At 36.4% G+C, this 18,463-nt stretch overlaps 1 protein-coding gene across 6 annotated transcripts; it reads right to left on the bottom strand.

Annotated features, from left to right (window-relative positions):
• Positions 1–2,283: 2,283 nt before the first annotated feature.
• PCNP (PEST proteolytic signal containing nuclear protein) lies at positions 2,284–16,971 on the bottom strand. Of its 6 annotated transcripts, none has more exons than XM_068966509.1 (5): positions 16,879–16,971; positions 11,703–11,917; positions 8,927–9,001; positions 5,379–5,434; positions 2,284–4,091 (listed from the first exon to the last, which is right to left on the bottom strand). In XM_068966509.1, the coding sequence occupies exons 1-5, from the start codon at positions 16,940–16,942 to the stop codon at positions 3,965–3,967; spliced, it is 537 nt and encodes a 178-aa protein (XP_068822610.1). In that variant the 5' UTR covers positions 16,943–16,971; the 3' UTR covers positions 2,284–3,964. The 6 variants fall into 6 exon arrangements, with proteins under 6 accessions (XP_068822610.1, XP_068822618.1, XP_068822634.1 ...); XM_068966517.1 differs by having other exon boundaries at positions 8,927–8,998; XM_068966533.1 differs by having other exon boundaries at positions 8,927–8,955; positions 11,756–11,917.
• Between the last annotated feature and the right edge of the window lie 1,492 nt (positions 16,972–18,463).

The raw sequence follows: 18,463 nt of genomic DNA, 5'->3' as shown, positions 1-18,463 counted from the left end.
GCAACAAGGATAAACCAAAAACCAAAGATAGATTATTTATAGGGGATAGATGCAAACAAGATAGAAAGGACAGGAGGAAGAGAATGAGAAAGAATAGGGAGGGACAATGTTTGTACAGTTTCAACTTTTAGACCTATGCTAATATTTCAAATAACATTAACAAGGAGTGAGCAGGAATTATGAAACACAAATGTATTACAAGTAACACAACCACCCTAAAAGGGGGAGCAAATAACTAACCTTTGTAAACCAGTATTTTATGTACTTTTAATACTATAAAGGAACTATATACAAACACTGTACTCTGGTTAGTAGTTTTTCATTGGGAAATTATGAATAACTCTGGAACTACCTTGTGTATTCTAGAAATTAAGCAAATAAGTGAAAAGATTATAATAGTCAAAGTCAGATTTCTTACTGTTGGACGAGTAATAAAGAAAGGAGAAAGACTAGAATGAATCTGGTGTTGGTGTTGTAATGGAAGTATCTATGTGAACTCAAGGACATACATAGTATATACATACATATACACATACAATTAACAGACACAAATACATAACACCTAACAGATCTAGAAATTGATATAGATGTATATATACATACATACATTTTTTTTCTAGCTCTGTTAAGCAGGCTGGAAGCAATGACACTTCAGTACCAAAGTGTACACTTAGTGCAGATTTTGGCTTCTAAATAGGTTCTGAATGGAACCATGGATGCTTACAGAAATCATTGATTCTAAGGTTAGAGAAGAGAAAATACGAGATGAGTCTAGAACATCTTCTGATTCCAGAAAATATTGATGGTGACATGTCAAAAAGGCACAGGGGTCAATGCGAAGGGGTTTGCATGGGCAAATGTGGGAATTTGAGTAATAAAATATATGATAGTACTGCACTCTAACCTACAGAATAACATAAAAACATATGAGCCCATTATCAACATGGTATTTGAATAAAGAATGCAGATGGAAATTTCCTAACAGAATTTGAACTACTTAAAGTAGAAGGAAAGATGAAAATAGAAAACTCATCATTTGGCAAATCCTACACTAACTGTTTCAATAAAAAGCCTAAGGAAAAAAAACCCAGAAACAAAAACCATGAATGTCTGCAATTAGTGGGCAAAAGTATGAGAAATATGAGACAATAATTTTCCCATAAGATACTAATTACAAATTACAAGATACTAATTACAAATTACAAATTTGATATTGGATATATCTGGCAAATACCACCCTCACCAAGTGGTCAAAAATAACATTACTAGGAAGAGGACAAACTGACATCACGTGCTTGCAGATGCACTGAGTATCCATCAGGTGTCTTACTTTTGCCAAAAGTGCATTAAACAATTTAAACATTAGGGAAACCCTAAACTGGGAGATCTTTTACAAATTGGCCTGTACTTTTCAAGAAGTCTAAGGTCATAAAAGACAAACTCCAAAGAGTCTCAGATTAAAGGAGTTTAAGAGATGACAGCTAAACAATGTGTGCTAATGAAGTGAATCTTCAACTAGGGAGACATTAGTGGAGCAAATGGTGAAATCTAAGTAAGGTCTGCAGAATAACAGTAAAAGGTGACAGTATTTTAATAATGTTAATTCCCTGATTTTGACAATCATCCTGTGGTTATATGTTATCACTAGAAGAACAAGGGAAATACTTCATATATTTTTGCAATGTTTTCTAAGTTTGAAATTGTTTCAAAATGAAGTTGAAAAAAATTAAAAAGTATCTTCATCTCAGCAAGAAAGTAACTTGAAAAATCGCTCCACAGTGTATCAAACTAACCTTGATAATTAGCTATAAAAAAACAAATTTATAGCCTTCATTTGTAATTAAACTAGAAATGAATCTTAATTCTAAAATGTTCAATCTTTTCATTTACTAAGACTTGAGCTATTGGACAGGAGCATTATAAACATTAAGAAAATATTCAGAGATAATCAATGGCAGCCACTAGTAACAGAATACCTTCTAACACTTAAGATTTTTCGAAGATATGCTTTGGCTAGGACTTACTACAGCACACACTAGATGACATTTTGGCAGTAGAGGGAGGGGAGAATTTGGATTAAGTCTTTTCAAACCAGAGATATCACAATGCTCTAGAACTATGTGCTCAGTTATGTAGATTCCAAAAAACAATTTTAAATCTCCCATTACTTCAGCCAACAATCTGGGCAACAGTAACAATAACATGTCTCTTTGCTTAAAACAAACCCAGCAACAATTAACTGGAACAGAAAATAAGAACACTAATAGAGTTTGACAAATTTATTGGTATTTTAGTAAAGACAATCATCTTAGTTGTTTCTCTCTCCCATCTTGACTGTAGGTTGATATTTGAGTCAAGAAAATGAAATGTAGGAGAGGGATGTTATTTCAACATAAACATTAAAATGAACAAAAATGGAAAGTTTGCCTACATTAAAGCAAGTTAAATTCATGTATCTTGATATAATTAAATCATGTAAGAACTAATAGTTCTATATACATTTCCATTGTTTTACTTGGGGCTTATTCTAATCTCAAATGCAAGTGAACAAAGTATTAGGAATATATACAGGCTGCTTCTCTGGAGTTATTACTTATTAAAAGAGCTCAGCAAGTAGTTACCACCAATCAAACAGTCTGAAGCTGCCTCCAAATCTAACTTTGTAGTTTTCAAGGAAATCATTATACCATATGTTTCTTCTATGTGTGTCTATGCTTTAAAAGATGTGTTTAACTGTCACATTAAAAAAGAATTCATATACAATACAAAAATACAAAATAAACACAATCCTACAACACATAGATTAACAAAGTATATGTGGTCGAAGATTCCGTAAAATATGTTTAAAGATGCATTTTCTTCATTTTCAGTATCTAAAATGTGCTTTTGAGAGGCCACTGGTTAGCAAGTATACAGTTAAAGTAAACCATATTTTTGTGCTAAATAAGAATTCCTGTTAGTAAGTTCAAATCAAATTGGATTTCACAAGTTAGTAACATAAATGCTTTGATAAAGTTACAGAAAGTGCATCTTTCTTATCTTCCATCTTCATACAATGTTGCTCCCCCCCTTTTTTTTGGTGTTTATACCCTTTAAAAAATAAGAACAGCCAAACATTTAACTATTATGTACATTTAAATTTTTGGTGGTGGTTTGTTATTTTAAAAGAAACAGCTTCCTTATGATTTGCCTCAAGATCTGGTGGAAATGCTTACAGGAACTAGCTAATAACAAAAATCAAGAGAAGCACATTCAAAATACTGATTTACTTTGGTAGCAAATGGTTGTTTTTTGAAGACTAATGAAGGTAGACAAGACCCTTAAAATGAAGTGGGCTATTTTGAATACTTAACAGTTTACATTTTAAAATGTTCTTTCTAAAGAGCTTAAGCATCTGTATCCACTGATAGCAATGCAGTAACTAGTTAATGATGATGTGAAACTAAACAAATGCCCATTAGGGAAAAAAAGAAGCTGTATTTTATCTAATTTACTTTTTCAGTCAATAGTCCAGTAACATTTTCCTCCCAATACAATACTCCCTTCTCTATAAGGCTGTTCCTGGGAGCCAGACAAGTTTAGGTTAATAAGGGAGTTAAGTTAGAGAGTAACTGCCTACAGTTTAAATAGACAACTTTTTGCTTCCCTCCTAATGTGCTAATAGTTGTGTCTAAAAAAATATGCAATTCTTAGAAAGGTACCATTTCTGAATTTTTTAGTATCTGTAACCTTTGGAAACTAATCACATGAAACTACAAAATTAGTAAATGTCTCGAAATCTGTATATAAAACATAAATTACCTCTAATTTCAAATTCTCATTTATTAGTGTATCACTCAATATTTAAAAAAAGAAAAAGAAAAAAAAGGCGGCTCCAAAGATAGTCTTATACCATTCCTTAAAAAAGGAAACTGTTCCTTTTAACTTTACACCCACCCAACACCCCAATCTCAAAACACATCATTTAATTGTCTTGGTCATGGACATTTCCAAGATGAGATTTTATATTTCGCTCCCATAGCTTCTGGTTATCAGAAAACCCATGCTTTCCTTTATTGAAGGAATTTGGTCCTGCTGATGTTGGTGTATCCCTGTGTTAAAAGAAAGAAATTTATTTAAAATGTTATATAATGACTTTTGGGCCATATTTTTAACTCTTTCAAAATGTCTGTTTAGCACCCATTATAAATGGAGGCCAAACATCGGAAGCTGCTACACATCTTTTTAAAAATACCCTTTCCACAGACCCAGTCCTAAAATTTCAGATTCAGTGGGCCTGAGGAGGAGCCAGGTAAATTTGTAGATTTAACAAACATTTAAGGTGATTTTGATAAACAGCTAAAGGTGGCAACCACTATAGTTTTAAAAACAGTTGCTTGTAACCCACTGTGGTTTAGTCCCTAAGAAGTGTCTGACTCTTGTAACCCCATGGACTATAGCCCGCCAGGCTCCTCTGTCCATGGGATTCTCCAGGTAAGAATACTGGAGTGGGTTGCCATTTCCTTCTCCATGTAACCCGTTAACAGGGTCATTAAATCAATTTGGTGACCTGCCACCAGTATTTACAAAAAATGAAACAAAAAAAAAATAAAGATGTATCACACATAAAATGGTTGCCATTTTATGAACATGCTTTGATGTTAAATGTTAAGATATATGCAGGTATATATAGATTTGGTTTATATTTTGGTTATAATGTCAGATGTATTTTTTACTTTAGTCTTGTATGAAAGGGAGGCCGGTAGACAGCCACTGGCACTGTTCCCATTGGAACCAAAGGCAAAGTCTTAAGACTGATGCTAAAAGACTTAGCACTTAGTTCTTGGGAGAATACACATTTGCTAGAAACGGGGACATGGCAGAGGCCGTTTTGAAGCGCAGCTTCCTTACTGACCTCTGAGTTATCCATTTATGCACAAAGACAAACTGAGTATCATGTTAATATGAAATTAATGTTATCTCCATAATAACAAACAGGAAAATTTAAAGATGGTTTTTATCTTATTTTTATATTTAGCATCTATATTACCAAGGAAAAAGGAGCACATACAATCAAGATTAAGTGGTGGGAATGCTACTGTAGGTGAGATGAGTGAAAGCCATTTCTTTATACTTGAAAAAAATTTTAAATCGGAAACACTTCTGTTTACTTGAAGAAATATAGATTACATGTATCTGAAAAGAAACAGCATAATATTGTAAATATTTTTTCTTAAAATACGAATTTTCTCTTATCAGGAGAGATATACTGCTATATTAGAAAACAAAACTGTTTTGCCCAAATATGCAAGAAAATCTTGAACACTAACAGACTATGTGCAATTTATTCTTGCTTTAAATTCACTATAATTTTCTACAATATTATACAAAAATTATACCTTCCAATATTCTTCATCCTCATCTTTGCTTCTGGAGGCATTTCCTCTGGTTCACTCTGGAAAAAAAAGAGACACAAAGAAATGACTGCATATAGATACAGCAGACTCTTGAACAATACAGGAGGTGGTTAGGGGTACCACCCCCTGACCCAAACCTCCTCCAGTCAAAAACCTGTGTATAACTTTACAGTGAGCCCTCCATATCCATGGTTCCACATCCAAGGACTCAATCAACTTGGGATAGTGTAGTACTGTAGCACATGTTTATAGAAAAAAAATCTGCATATAAATAGGCCCATGCAGTTCAAACCTGTGCTGGCCAAGGGTCAACTATATTAAAATCACTTGATACTAATAATGCTAAATTTTATATCCAACTGTAAATTTTGGTTAAAAAAGTATCTAATTTTAACTACATTAGAGAGACCTATACTTCAAGTGCTGAATCTGCAAAAAGAAAGAATTCTGGTAAAAAACCTGATACTTTAGAACTAAAAGTAGTTGTTTACTAGAATATACACGTTGTGTTAAATGCTTTAATATGCACTATCTCTGAAAACTCTAACAATCCTACCGAACGGGATGAGTGTCATCATTCAAATGTTGTAGCTGAAGTATGCATGGTTAACAACATGTCCAAAGTCACAAAACAGCTGGACACTAAAAAAATGCTCTAAACCACTTCACTGTATCGCTCCTTCTCAAAAATGTCTTCTTTCCTGTAAAGACATCTTGAAAGCTCATTCCTTACTGCTTTTCCACAGTTACAGCTGGTGAAAAAGAATGTGACAAGTGTCTTTTAGATGTTTTTATGTGCAAATGTTACTGCTGAGATAAATATTTTTTAAGCAGTCATCTCAAGATCCACCTTAAAGAGGTTTCTACTGGTCAAATCTGGGACAATTTGAGCATTATAGCCTATTGAATAGGCTACGCTTGTATAAATACAGAAAAGCTCTTCCTTAAGTGAGACAATTAATAAACATAGACAGGAGGAAAGAATGAAAAAAAAAAATCACCATTTGGCAAACATAATAGAACTAATTCTGGTAACAATCATCAATGACTGTTAACATTCATGAATGAATGCTTAAGTAGTTAGGTATTTTCATGTATTCTTAAAACATATCCCAAGATAAGTTTTAATTATAAAAGGTAAAACAGTAATTTGACAGAAGAGCGATCTGGCAGTCACCACTCAACCCAATGATGAAAGGCAGCACTGCCAGCGACAGGACACACTGGCACACGTGCTCCTGACATAATACGCACTGACAACCTGGCATCGTTTCTGTGGTACACCGGCCAAGGGGACCGTGACCCTAATAATAAGGGAACATCAGACAAATCCAAACTGGGGAACATTCTACAAATGAATAGAAACTAAAGAGACAGAACTGAAAAAGCATTTTTAAACTTCAAAATTAAACAAATGAACATATTCTCTGTCCACTGTATTTCAGGCTGAGATATATATCCAAGGCTAACTATGTTCCTCAGAAAAATAAGAATCAAATAAAGACTTTATTTCCTTTTTTTCTGGCAGCACTGTAAGGCAGGCAGGATCTTAATTCCCTGACCAGAGATCAAACCCACACCTCCTGCAGTGGAAGTGCGGAGACTTAACGACTGGACTGCCAGGGATCATTACCATCTTATGGCAGAAAAGAGTACTGTCTGAACCTGTCTAAAATTTCTTTAAAAACAGGGAAGACAATACAGGATGAGAAACCAGAAAGCCAAGTTCTAGTTCTAAGTTCTAGATGACACTTGTGTGCATCAGCACACTCATGCACTCATAGCTTAATTTCTCCATTTGGAAAATAAGAATAACCATAACACACAACTCACAGGGATATATGGAAGGTAAAATAAAGATATGTGCAAAGACTCAGTTTGTTAGATATTCAACATAAGCATTATGTAGGTGCTTACAATTTTCAGCCTTTCTACTTCTGCCCATGCTATTCTCTTCTTCCTATACTGTCCTTCCCTGACATAATCTGTAGAGGTCAAAATGCTACATAATCTCTTAAGGATTCTGGTTAGACATAACAAAATATTAAATTTAGGTCGATGCTTTTCAAAAATTTTTGGGGGGAAGGGGACATAAAACGTTTTTTCCTCAACAAAATACTACTTGGATTTCCAAATACCAAAGAGATAAGAGAGCAGACATAAATAAATAGCAGCAGGAGACTACAGTCATGCTTGTTAGCCGGTTTGATTCCTGGGTCCTAGTTGCTCAGAGGGTAAAGAATCTGCCTGCAGTGTGGGAGATCTAAATCTGATTCCTGGGCTGGGAAGATCCCCTGGAGGGGGGCATGCCAACCTACTCCAGTATTCCTGCCTGGAGCAGGGCAGAGCAGCCTGAGTGGGCTGCAGTCTACGGGGACTGGACTCCACAAAGAGTCGGACACAACTGAGCGACCAAGTATGCAATACCACAGTAGCTCCTGAGACATTTCCACAGAGCCCTGGAACTCTAAGAAATGGTTTAAAACCCTGTGATCTATATTTAGCTTTCACTTTACAAGTTGGAAAACTAAGGCTCCAAAAGGTAAACTGATTTAATTAGTTGCAGGCTCTCTATTGGTTAATAACTGGACAGGACAGGAAAAGAACCTAGGTCTTCCAACTGCCAGTCCAGTGGTCTTTCCACAACACTGCATGCATCGAGTTACCTGGTCTCTCTTCCTCAACTAAATCTCTTGTATCATTTCATCTTTTCAGGTACTTTTGATTTTATCCTGGGCCGTTTTATGTGTAAGTCCCTGTACTGCTAGGCTGAATTCCTAGAGGAACATGTCTGATTGATCTTTGTAATCTCATTGTACCTAGCATACAGAAAGCAATCAAATGTATAGAGTGAGTAAATGTCCAAGGGAGAATACAGTGATAACCACTGTATTTACCTATTGAGTCTCGATCATTCCATATTCATCCTTGCCTAAAATTTCTACAAAATCTCCAGGTGTCAAACACAGCTGCTCAGCATTACCACTTATGATTTGAAAGCTGATATCTTAATTTACAACAGTATTCCTTGGTTTGTCAAAACCCTGCCTAATGTTTGGGACAGAGGAGCCTGGTGGGCTGCTGTCTATGGGATTGCACAGAGTCAGACATGACTGAAGCAACTTAGCAGCAGCAGCAGATTTCTTCTCTTAAATACTCTTGCCAATCACTCCAGCCCCACGTTTTGTGCTCCTCTGAAGGTTAATTCTTATCCAAATTGTTCTTGGGAGCTATTACTCAGGTACTCATAGCATACATATGTATTTTTACTCATAGTAAGCATTTGTTGATTTAAGTTCCTTGCTCCTCAAAGTCTATTTTATATAATCCCCCAACCAAATTACTAGAAATATCCAGATTGTACAGATGTCATTAGAAAAAAAAGAAAAAACACACACAAACCCGAACTGTTAAGAGTTGCAAAAAAAAAAAAGTTCACTAGTACCATTAATATAACTTGACAATTTGCCACTAATGTTGTCCTAAAGAACAGGTTAAAGTAAAACAAAGAAAACTAGCTATCAACTTACATCTTCATCTTCATTAAAAGCTGCTGCTACTGAAAGGGTTTTTGGAGCAAGAGTTGGAACCGGTTCTTTAGGCTTCTGAAGAAGAAACATTAGAAAGAGTATCATCACATGTTTACACAGGCTTATTTAACGACAGGAATAACATCTTCAAAGATGCAACGTTACATTTTCATAGAAACATATAGTAAGGAACTAAGAACAAACTTTGGAGAAATCCATCTTCTTTCTTGAAAATGTGGGTTATCAACAGTAGATTTTACTTTATTAATCATATGGCCATTTGTTTTCCTCCTGTCCAAGATTTTCTAGTTAGGATCTATAATTTAATATCATTTACATAAAGGTACTTAGCACAGGTTAAGAGAAAATGAATATCAACACTTGCCCATAGTAACATTAAAGTTAAGCACAGATTACCCTGAGAAAGACACCAAGATTCATCTTTCTCTATCAGCTGGCTGCCACTGGATAGTGCCACTCAGAGATCCGAGGGGTACTGAAGTGCTCATGAAGTACCCAAGCCAGAAAACCTTTACTTCAACTTGCACATTCTATTGTGAGGTCCTCTTAACTAGATCTCTATTAAACAGACTTAAATCTCCCCCTGCCTTCTCAACTTACTGGTTACCACGTTAGGAACACCTAAGGCCCCTTAGCATTTCTTGCCTGAACTATGTTAGATTTACCATTTTCCTGGCTTCTGTTGTTTTTATCCCTCTAATTCTCTATACTAGTACCAGAGTACTGCTTCTAAAATGCAAATCTGTTTAAAGGGTCTACAATAGTTCCATGACTCCTCTAGAGCCTAAAGACTAAAACCAAATTTTCTTATGGACCTTTATGTCCTTTATGGTTTGGTCCTATGGTCTTATTTGGAGGGCTTTCTAACCCTCCATTTAACTACTAAACACTTCGTAACAATGAACAATTTCCTGAATGCATCATGTAGCTTCACATTTAAATTGCCTTTGCATAAGACACCTTGAACATTCTGTGGGCTCTTCTGCAACTAAGGAACCCAAGGCCACAGCAGTGAAAGCACTGAATCTTAATCACTGGACTGCCAGGGAATTCCCTGCATTAAAGTCTTTTTTATCTGAGTCCTTTTGCCTCTTTCCTGTATTTAAAGTCAGCTCTAGCATCACCTCCCCAATAAAATCATCTCTGAGCTGCTGAAACAAAATTAACCATCCCTCTTATATAACACAAACATCTTTATAAAGTGTGTACTTTTGAAGAAATGAAAATGTTCATTTGGAAATTATGCATAGTGACTCCAGAAAACACCCTTTACTCTTAAAACATGTCATGTATTTGATTGTTTTACATACAACATAAGACTCAAGTATTCGCCCGTGCTTTGACTATTTTTTCACATCATATAATCAAAAGCAACACTTTCAACTATTTTCACATCCTACATCTCACTTCACCAAGATTATGTTTACACTTTGGTTTATTTTATGAAAAAAAAAAAGTTTGTTTTCTAAAGGTTTAAGTTTTAGTGAATAGGCCTTTTTAAGCATAACCTTCCTAACTAAAATGATCAGCAATTACTAAATCATTTCAATGACTTAGAAAAAGTAGGGATATGGGTATCTGACTTATGTGGTATGTTCAACCACAGTAAAATCTATTACCAAGGGGAACACCTACACGAGAAGTGTACATGAGAACCACATCTTTAACGACAATCAAAAAGAGTAAATATTTATGCAGGTGGGTATATGCAATGTTATAAAAAAACAGATTAAACCAAAAGAATCAGCTCAAGTAGAAAGAAGAATCATGAAATAATGAAGTTATAAGCTGAATGCCTTTTGTTCAGACTAAATTTTTTACAAAAAGGAAGAAAAGGCAAAACAGCATATGGCAGGAGTGGGGGTTCTAAGGAATAGTAGCTTTATGAAAACTAGACATTTAGCTCAAACACACACACTCCAGTAGGAATCTGATCCATATTTTTTCTCCTGATCCATTTAAAAATCTTTGAACATCTAATGAAGATATCAAGCTGTATGTACTTGGCAACTGAGCATTAATTTTCACAGGACATGAATAAACCAAAGCAATTTTAGGATTATACTCCTTACACAAGAATGTATAACCATATTCTAAAGTCAATAGCAATATGCTATTAAAGTAACTTCCTTTTTCTTAAAGAGGAGACCTATTTAGTTGAATCACAGGAAATTATCACTTCTGTAGATCAGAAATAGTCCAATGTCTAATGCTTCAATCTAATATTTCAGTTATTTTCCAGACACTCAACAGTTAATAAGTACTAATTTAAGGTTTACATCTAAAAACAAGAAATCAAAAGTTGATCCACAAAGGACTATTATCATAGGTTTTAATACTCAACATCCATTTGTAGCTCCAAAGTAAGTTAATCAGGAAGCTCTTATTAAGCAGTACCTTACTCACATTTATCTTTTATGACACAAATGATTTCTAGAGATACTATTTTTTAACATCAGTGGAATTAAAAGATAAACATTTTTCAGAGGTTTTGCACAAGTTAGGAAATTATAAGCTAGTCATATATTCCCTACAATATTTGTTCCTTCTCATATTCCAAACCTTTTTGAAAAACAGCTGGAGCTGTAATTCATCCAGACTTTTCTTGAATATCCTAATAATTTCTTAAATACTTACATGTTGTAAGTTCATGCACCAACATATCATTTTATACTTAATTTATCATAATCCAATAAAAGGTTTCCAAAACACATCCTTAAGACTCATTATAAATATAATATATAAAATAACTCACACTTGAGCCAAGTTTGATGGATATGGCTGAGGCTTTCTTTGTCGTCTGACTACCTATGGCAAATCCAAACTTGGAGATCTTTGTAGGCTTTGTTGGGAGGTCTGCAGTTTCATCTTCAGCTGATCGCTTCTCAGCGCTGCGACTGGAATTTTCCCCTCCATTACTGGAAGAAACAGTCTTAGTTTTCACAGGTTTTTCTGCTTCTTCTTCAGGTCCTGGTGAAGTCGAAACAACTTACCAAGATGAGCTATTTTTACTGAGCAGATTGATGGGAGCAGCAACCTCAAAAAGCATCGTTATAAGGAAGATACCTCTGCAGTTGTCACCTACTGACCCAACAGTCTCTTCCACTGTTTGTTAGAGTATACAGCAGGAACTGAGATTGTGTGGCAGTAGAAGAGGCTCCCATGAATTAACTAGCATAAAATACAGAGCAATTTAAAATTATAAAAATAGAGTTCACAAAAGACCCTTCAACTAAATACTCTACGTTGCATAATAATCTAATTACCTGTGGAATTTTGCTTTTCATAAATTAAGAACTATAAACTCTTCTACATGAACTGGTTTGTTGGCAATCAGTCACATCACAGAATACATTTGACTAATACAACACCTAATATTCTTCAATAGTATACTACTAGTTATACAAAGTACCTTTTTATGACCAACCCGTTATGTCCCAAACTACATAGTACAGCCTGCAGTAACTTTCTTGAGTGGCGTGTTCTTCATGAACATTTCATACAATCTTTAGAAAGGAACTTCAAGGAAGACATCAAGGTCATCCCCTCTTTAGTAACTTAATTCTACTCTCAAAGCTTGATTATCATCTGTTTAGCCTATTCTTAAAGGGTGATCAACAATTATATTTAGGTTCACACATTATTTTTTCATCATAAAAAAAGATGAGCTAAAAACGATAATTTCTAACAGAAGGCACACACATGTAGACATGGAATGCAAGATGTCTTTCAGTAATTTTGCTTGTTTATATTAACAAATGAAATGAGTTAACATCTTGAATGTTACACATGAAGGCTATTTAAGAACATACTGGGAAGCAAGACAGAAGAAAATTGGCTGATTATTAAATATTTTCTTTCCCAAGTTTACCAATTTACCCTGTACAATGTACACCAGATGAATATTTATGGAGAAAGAGAAGATTCTCTAAGGAATGACCCTGACAACAGTTTGGGAAACATGACAAAAAGCAAGAATGGGTGGAAAAGGGAAAATCAAACAGACTGATGAGTAATAAAGGACAGTTATAGATCCCAATCTATATAATTTTGGAATGATGGGGTAGCTAAATTAATTAGCACTTTGAACAGAACATTTGATTTTGTTTACAGGAAAATAAATTCTTTATTACCTTTAGACAAGGGGTGAAAGTTGTAATAACAATGTAGGGGAGAAATTAAGCAGTATTAGGTTTGGGGATTTCCTTAGGAAGGAAAGAGCATTATAATGGCTGTCTGAATTCCCTTATTTAGATATAAAATTACAAAAGCAACATTGGTACTCAATATTTGAAATATAGAATTCAATTTAGAATTTCTTAAAAAGACAGTATTATACAAACATTATTTTTCAGTCTATCACTAAAATCATTTATGCCAAATTTTATTCTGTATCCTTAGAGTTTTAATCAAGTATGAATTTACAGTAAAACCCAAACAGTCATAACTACTACTTCTCTGTGACTGGCACAGCTAAAACTGAAAACTTATTGGCTCTATGTATTGAAACACATTAAAAAAAAAAACCACTGAATTTACATATAGAAGCAATCTATACACCACTAAAGGCACAAGTTTGTGCAGTCACAAACTCTGAAAAACATCAAAACAAGTAGCACAAAGAACATTTAGTCTTGATTCTAGTGTAACTCTGATCTTTGAACTGTGACTCAAGGGCTATCATATTCTAGGAATCCTTTTATCCAAAAAATAGTTCAGGAACAAAGAATCTAGAAAAGTCAAAGCATAAATATGAGGAAAAGTGAAAAGGATAGTTATTACTATAATATTAAGAACAACATTAAGGGTGACAACTAACTGAACTAGTCTGTGCTAATACATGGAACGTTATACTATCTGTCCACTCCTATGATGTCTGGGGAAGATTTCTATAATTACTGCTCTAGAAAAAGGTAACATGTACAGAGGAGTTGAGAAAACTACAATTAACTAATCAACTGCTAGCAACCCAAATTTTATCCACATCTGTGTGCCTGTCATCTGAAGAGGCAAACTATCAAGACCATTATAAAGTGTTTTAAAGTCCGTTAAGTGTTTTCCCTTAAATACATGTACTACTTTAGCAGTTGTTTGGGCGGGTGAGGCTTGTAATCATGAACTGGTGTTTTCAATTTATTTAATGAGATGTTTTCTATTCTGGCACTGTGGAAAACAAAATTTTGAATGGTCACAGATTAGTAATGTGAAAAATCTTAGCAATGTGACTTACATTTTAAAGAGTGAAAAAATATGCAGTTTAAAAAAAATAAATCACTTTATAACAAACATGGACAGTTATTAAATTATTAGATTAATTATCAAGGAGTATCTCAATAAGAGATTTTATCTAGTTTGTATTCTGAGCAAATAAAATGTATAGATTAGTTAATGTGAAATCAAACTACACACAGTACTAGCATTTTTTTTTCTCGTCTTTCATTGAATAGTGGAGGAGGAGAGGTGGGCCTTGGGAGTCAAAAAGGTACCTTATTTTGAAAAAATTACCTAGTAAGTTTTAAGTCCATAAGGATACCCTTCATGACCCATTTGCATTCTGGTAGCTTCTTTGTCTGAAAAAAAGAGTGCACATCCACGTCTCTAATAGGACTGGTATGCAGTTTAAATGAAAATATATTCAAGACCCTCTTGACAGAAGAAATGCCAATTTCATTAACGTAGTTATTAGAAACATAAAATAGCTTTAGGTGAGTATGATTACAACATGAATACCTCTAAAATTTCTACTTGTTTCAAGGAGCTACAAAAATTTAGCCAAAGGGAAGAAAAAAGAGAAAAGCTACCCAAAGCCTAACCCTTAACATTATCCCTCCCCTTAAAGGTGAGAGCAGGTAGTTCAAGTAAGTAGCTTCTCTTATTAATATAAATTCATGTTAACTTCTTAAAAAAATACTTGTATTTCCAATTTAATGGACTGTTCAGTAGGAGTTAAAAATCAGAAAAATCCCCAGATAAGCCCCCCCAATACAAACTGGCTAAGTGTTAAATAGTGCCTACTTGCCATAAAATTTTATCAGTTGAGCAATATCCATGGATGGCATGAATGTTTAAACTGATTTTTTGGTACAACTTCATTAAAAACATGTCATTCAAAAATGGTTAACATGTAACTATTATTTTCTTATAAAGGAAAGCACACTCAAGGCATTATGTAGATGTTATTAAAGAATATCAGCCTAAGTCACTAACAAGGAGACAACTTTTGATAGCAATTAGTAAAAAAGGTAATTTTGTATCACTCTCATCACAAAAATATGCTAACACAGAAACACCAATATTCATACTACAGAATAAATTATCCCTAACTGAAAGGGTGGTGGATAAATTACACAGTGGAATTATGCTGACACTTATGGTACATTTTTCTGTTTTGTTTTGGCCACTTCAGCCACGTGTGGTGTGAAATCTCAGTTCCCCGGGCAGAGACTGAACCCAGGCCAGGCAGTGAAACCCTGGGAATCCTAACCGCTAAGCCCCCAGGGAATTCCCTCAAACTACATTTTGGCTCACATTAAACACAGTTACTCTCATTCAAGACAAAAAACCATTCTTAAACGGTAGTCTAAAAAAGTCAGATAAGGCTTTTTAGGCTACAGATCTTTGTTTTTCCTCAAACTAACTTTTAAGTGTAATTTTACTTGGTAATTTCCAATTTTGGCCACAGAAAGCCGCTAAAGAGGTAGTACTAAATGGTTTAAACTGTTGTTTCATAAGCTGTTTTACTAGTAAAACAACAACAGAAAAGAAGGGAGGGGAGTGGAAACGGTGAAAGGAGTTTAGGTTCAAGTAATAGCACCTTATGTATTTTTAAAAAAGGAAATTCTGGGTCCAAAGTAACCAAATATTACACTTTTTTTCAATTTCGTTTTCAAGTTAATTCACATCAAACTTGTTAGAAGGTCCTAACAGTCACCTTCATATACTACTAATTTTATGTATTTTCTCATATTAAATACTTTCAGGGATAAGACTTGAAGAATTAGGACAGTGTGGTACTTAAAACATTCTAAAGACAGTATCAGCTCGCACGTGTTAAATTAGCCTTGTTAGGACAAAGGGACGGGAAAGCTAGAGAGATTACATGATGTTTCTTTTCCTTAATGCACAAGACCCAAATTTAGAGGGTTGGAGGTGACAGAATAAAGATAGCTGCAACCTGAGTTGACATCGTAACAAATAGGGAAGAGTCACACTAGCCTATTTAGCCACCTAAATATCTGGCAGGCAGCTGGCTGGCAACAGCCTAGCACATAAAAGGCAGACAGTTCAAAGAAAGGCAATCAAACTCTAATTCTAGACCCCAAAGATTAAACCAGGAGACAGGCAAAGGTATTCCTCTTTGCTTCCATCGCCTCGACCCAGCCCTTACAGGATTAGTATTAGGCTTAAAAAAGAAGGAATGCAAAAGGCCAGGACAGTCCACTTTCTCAGTGAAAAGGGAGCAGCAAACTAACTCCTAGGTGTAACTGAGAGGCCGGCACCGTCGGAAACTCGGCCCGCGGCCAGTTCCTGCGGTCACTGCTCCGTGACTCGCACTGAGTGAGCGCGCGTGTGCGTTTTGTGTGATGTGCGTCTCCGGTGTGGCGGTAGCGGCTCGGGCACCGCCACTCGGAGTCCCACCCCGAGTTCGGTCCCCCTTTCTGGTGCCCATCTCCCTTCTCTTCGGAAGCAGGGTCTCTGCTGGGGCCAGGAGGTGACGACCAGTGACCGGCTCTTCCCTGGTAAGGAGGCGATGTGGGCCGGGATCCCAGTGGGCCGCACCGGGCGTGCCCGGGGCTCGTCTGGGCCCAGCACCTGGCCGGGTGAGAGCCAGATGCGCCCATTCTCGCCCCAGTCTACTCCCCCCACCCCGGGAAGCTCAAAGAAAGGCTCAGAGCATCCCACATAGCCCGCGACGCTGGGGTTGTGTTCACCTCCGGCGGCTCCAGCTCGCTGCGGCTTCTCAGGCTTCTCTTCTCCCGCCTTCCCGTCCGCCATTTTCCCCGCCGCGGCCTCCCCTGCAGCCACGCCAAAGACGTCACGGCCCCGCCCAGCAACCATTGAGCTTCAGAGCCAGCCGTGGAAGCGTCAGCCTAGAGCGACCGTAGAGAATGAAGAGAGGCCTTTTCAGAAACGGAAGTGGATATGATATCATCAGCGAGCCGCCTATGAGGGAAGGGCGGGGTAGGTTGGGTGGTCCTGTAGCCAGTTTATGGGGGCTTTGCTAGGGGTCGGTTAGATTTTCTTGGCCGAGGGGCGGATTGAGAAAAGTGAGAGGTGAGAGCGTAACCCTGGAAACGGTGAGCTTATGTGAGGTTTTTGCCAACTGAGGTGTGGTTGCAGCTGAAGCTAGCAGGATCTCTCATTCTGGTTTTGCTGGATCATGTGTACCTATTAAAAAAAAACAAACGAATTCTTTTTCCTACTTAAAAGGGAAATCCACGTTTATCGAGCGCCCCCTTGTGTCATACCCTATATCGTTTAATCACCACTACTGTTTAATTGGAACAGTAATCCAATGCGAGACGCGTGTTTGATCCCTGGGTCGGGAAGATCCCCTGAAGCAGTAAGTGGCAGCCCAGTTCAGTGTTTTTGCCTGGAAAAGCCCATGGACAGAGGAGCTTTAGGGCCTACAGTCCATGGGATCTCAGAGTTCGACACAAATGAGCGACTGAGCACACACACAGCACACAATTAGCTGTGAGAGTTGAGGCCAAAGAAAAATTTGTCTAAGGTTATGGAGGCAAGTGGTAAAACTGATTTTTTTCTGCAAGGGATTTCTGTGTCAAGAAACTTTATTACCTAAAGATCGCAGTAGTTTCTGCCTTTCTTAGAAATCTTTAGTTGATTCTCCGGGTTTGCAGAATGAAATCCAAGCATCATATTGGGCCCCATCCTAACTTTTCAGCTTCATCTTCCCTTTTTGTCTGTATTTATACTGCCCTCTTGCTATTCCTTACCTATAGAACTGTAGTTACTGGGTTTGCTGTCAGTGTTACAGAAATTGGTCTTAAGGAGTCAGAACATGGGTTTGAATCCCTTTACTGACTGAGTAAACCTTCAGCATTTCTTACTGTCTACAGGCCTGAGTTTCCTTCTCTATAAAACAGAGAGAATAATTTGTACATCCTCAGAGGGTAGTCTTGGGGATCAAGTGTGATAATACAATGCCTTGCTTTGGTCACTTTGTACTTCCCTCAATATATTTATGTATTTAAAGGTCTTCCTAGATGGCTCAAAATTTCTTTGCCCACAGAGACCATTTAAATAATTTATTTTCTTTACAGCACTTTATACGGCTCATTTCATGTGAAATGTGCTCTGTATCTGTGAATGGATGACTTGTCAGGGTCCGAGTCTAGGGAAAGCAAAAAGAATGAAGATGTGTTCTGTCACCATGACAGAAACAGGGTGGTTTGCTGATATGGTGATTTGAAGCCTCTGGTTCATCATCTATGACAATATGTAAAAGTGCCCAGCAAAATATTTTACATAGTGTGCTAAGTTGCTTCAGTTGTG

Source organism: Capricornis sumatraensis, chromosome 1, assembly GCF_032405125.1.
Source record: "Capricornis sumatraensis isolate serow.1 chromosome 1, serow.2, whole genome shotgun sequence".
NCBI classification, from domain to species: domain Eukaryota; kingdom Metazoa; phylum Chordata; class Mammalia; order Artiodactyla; family Bovidae; genus Capricornis; species Capricornis sumatraensis.
This window is presented reverse-complemented; position numbering and strand designations above follow the sequence as displayed.

Bases quoted from the DNA above. Each gene is read 5' to 3' on its own strand.
- PCNP (XM_068966509.1), bottom strand. From the start codon at position 16,942: ATGGCGGACGGGAAGGCGGGAGAAGAGAAGCCTGAGAAGCCGCAGCGA. The intron at 9,002-11,702 runs GTGAGTTATTTT...TTTCTTCTTCAG, and splicing joins CCATCAAACTTGGCTCAAGT to AAGCCTAAAGAACCGGTTCC. The intron at 5,435-8,926 runs GTAAGTTGATAG...TTTTTTTTCCAG, and splicing joins CTTTTAATGAAGATGAAGAT to AGTGAACCAGAGGAAATGCC.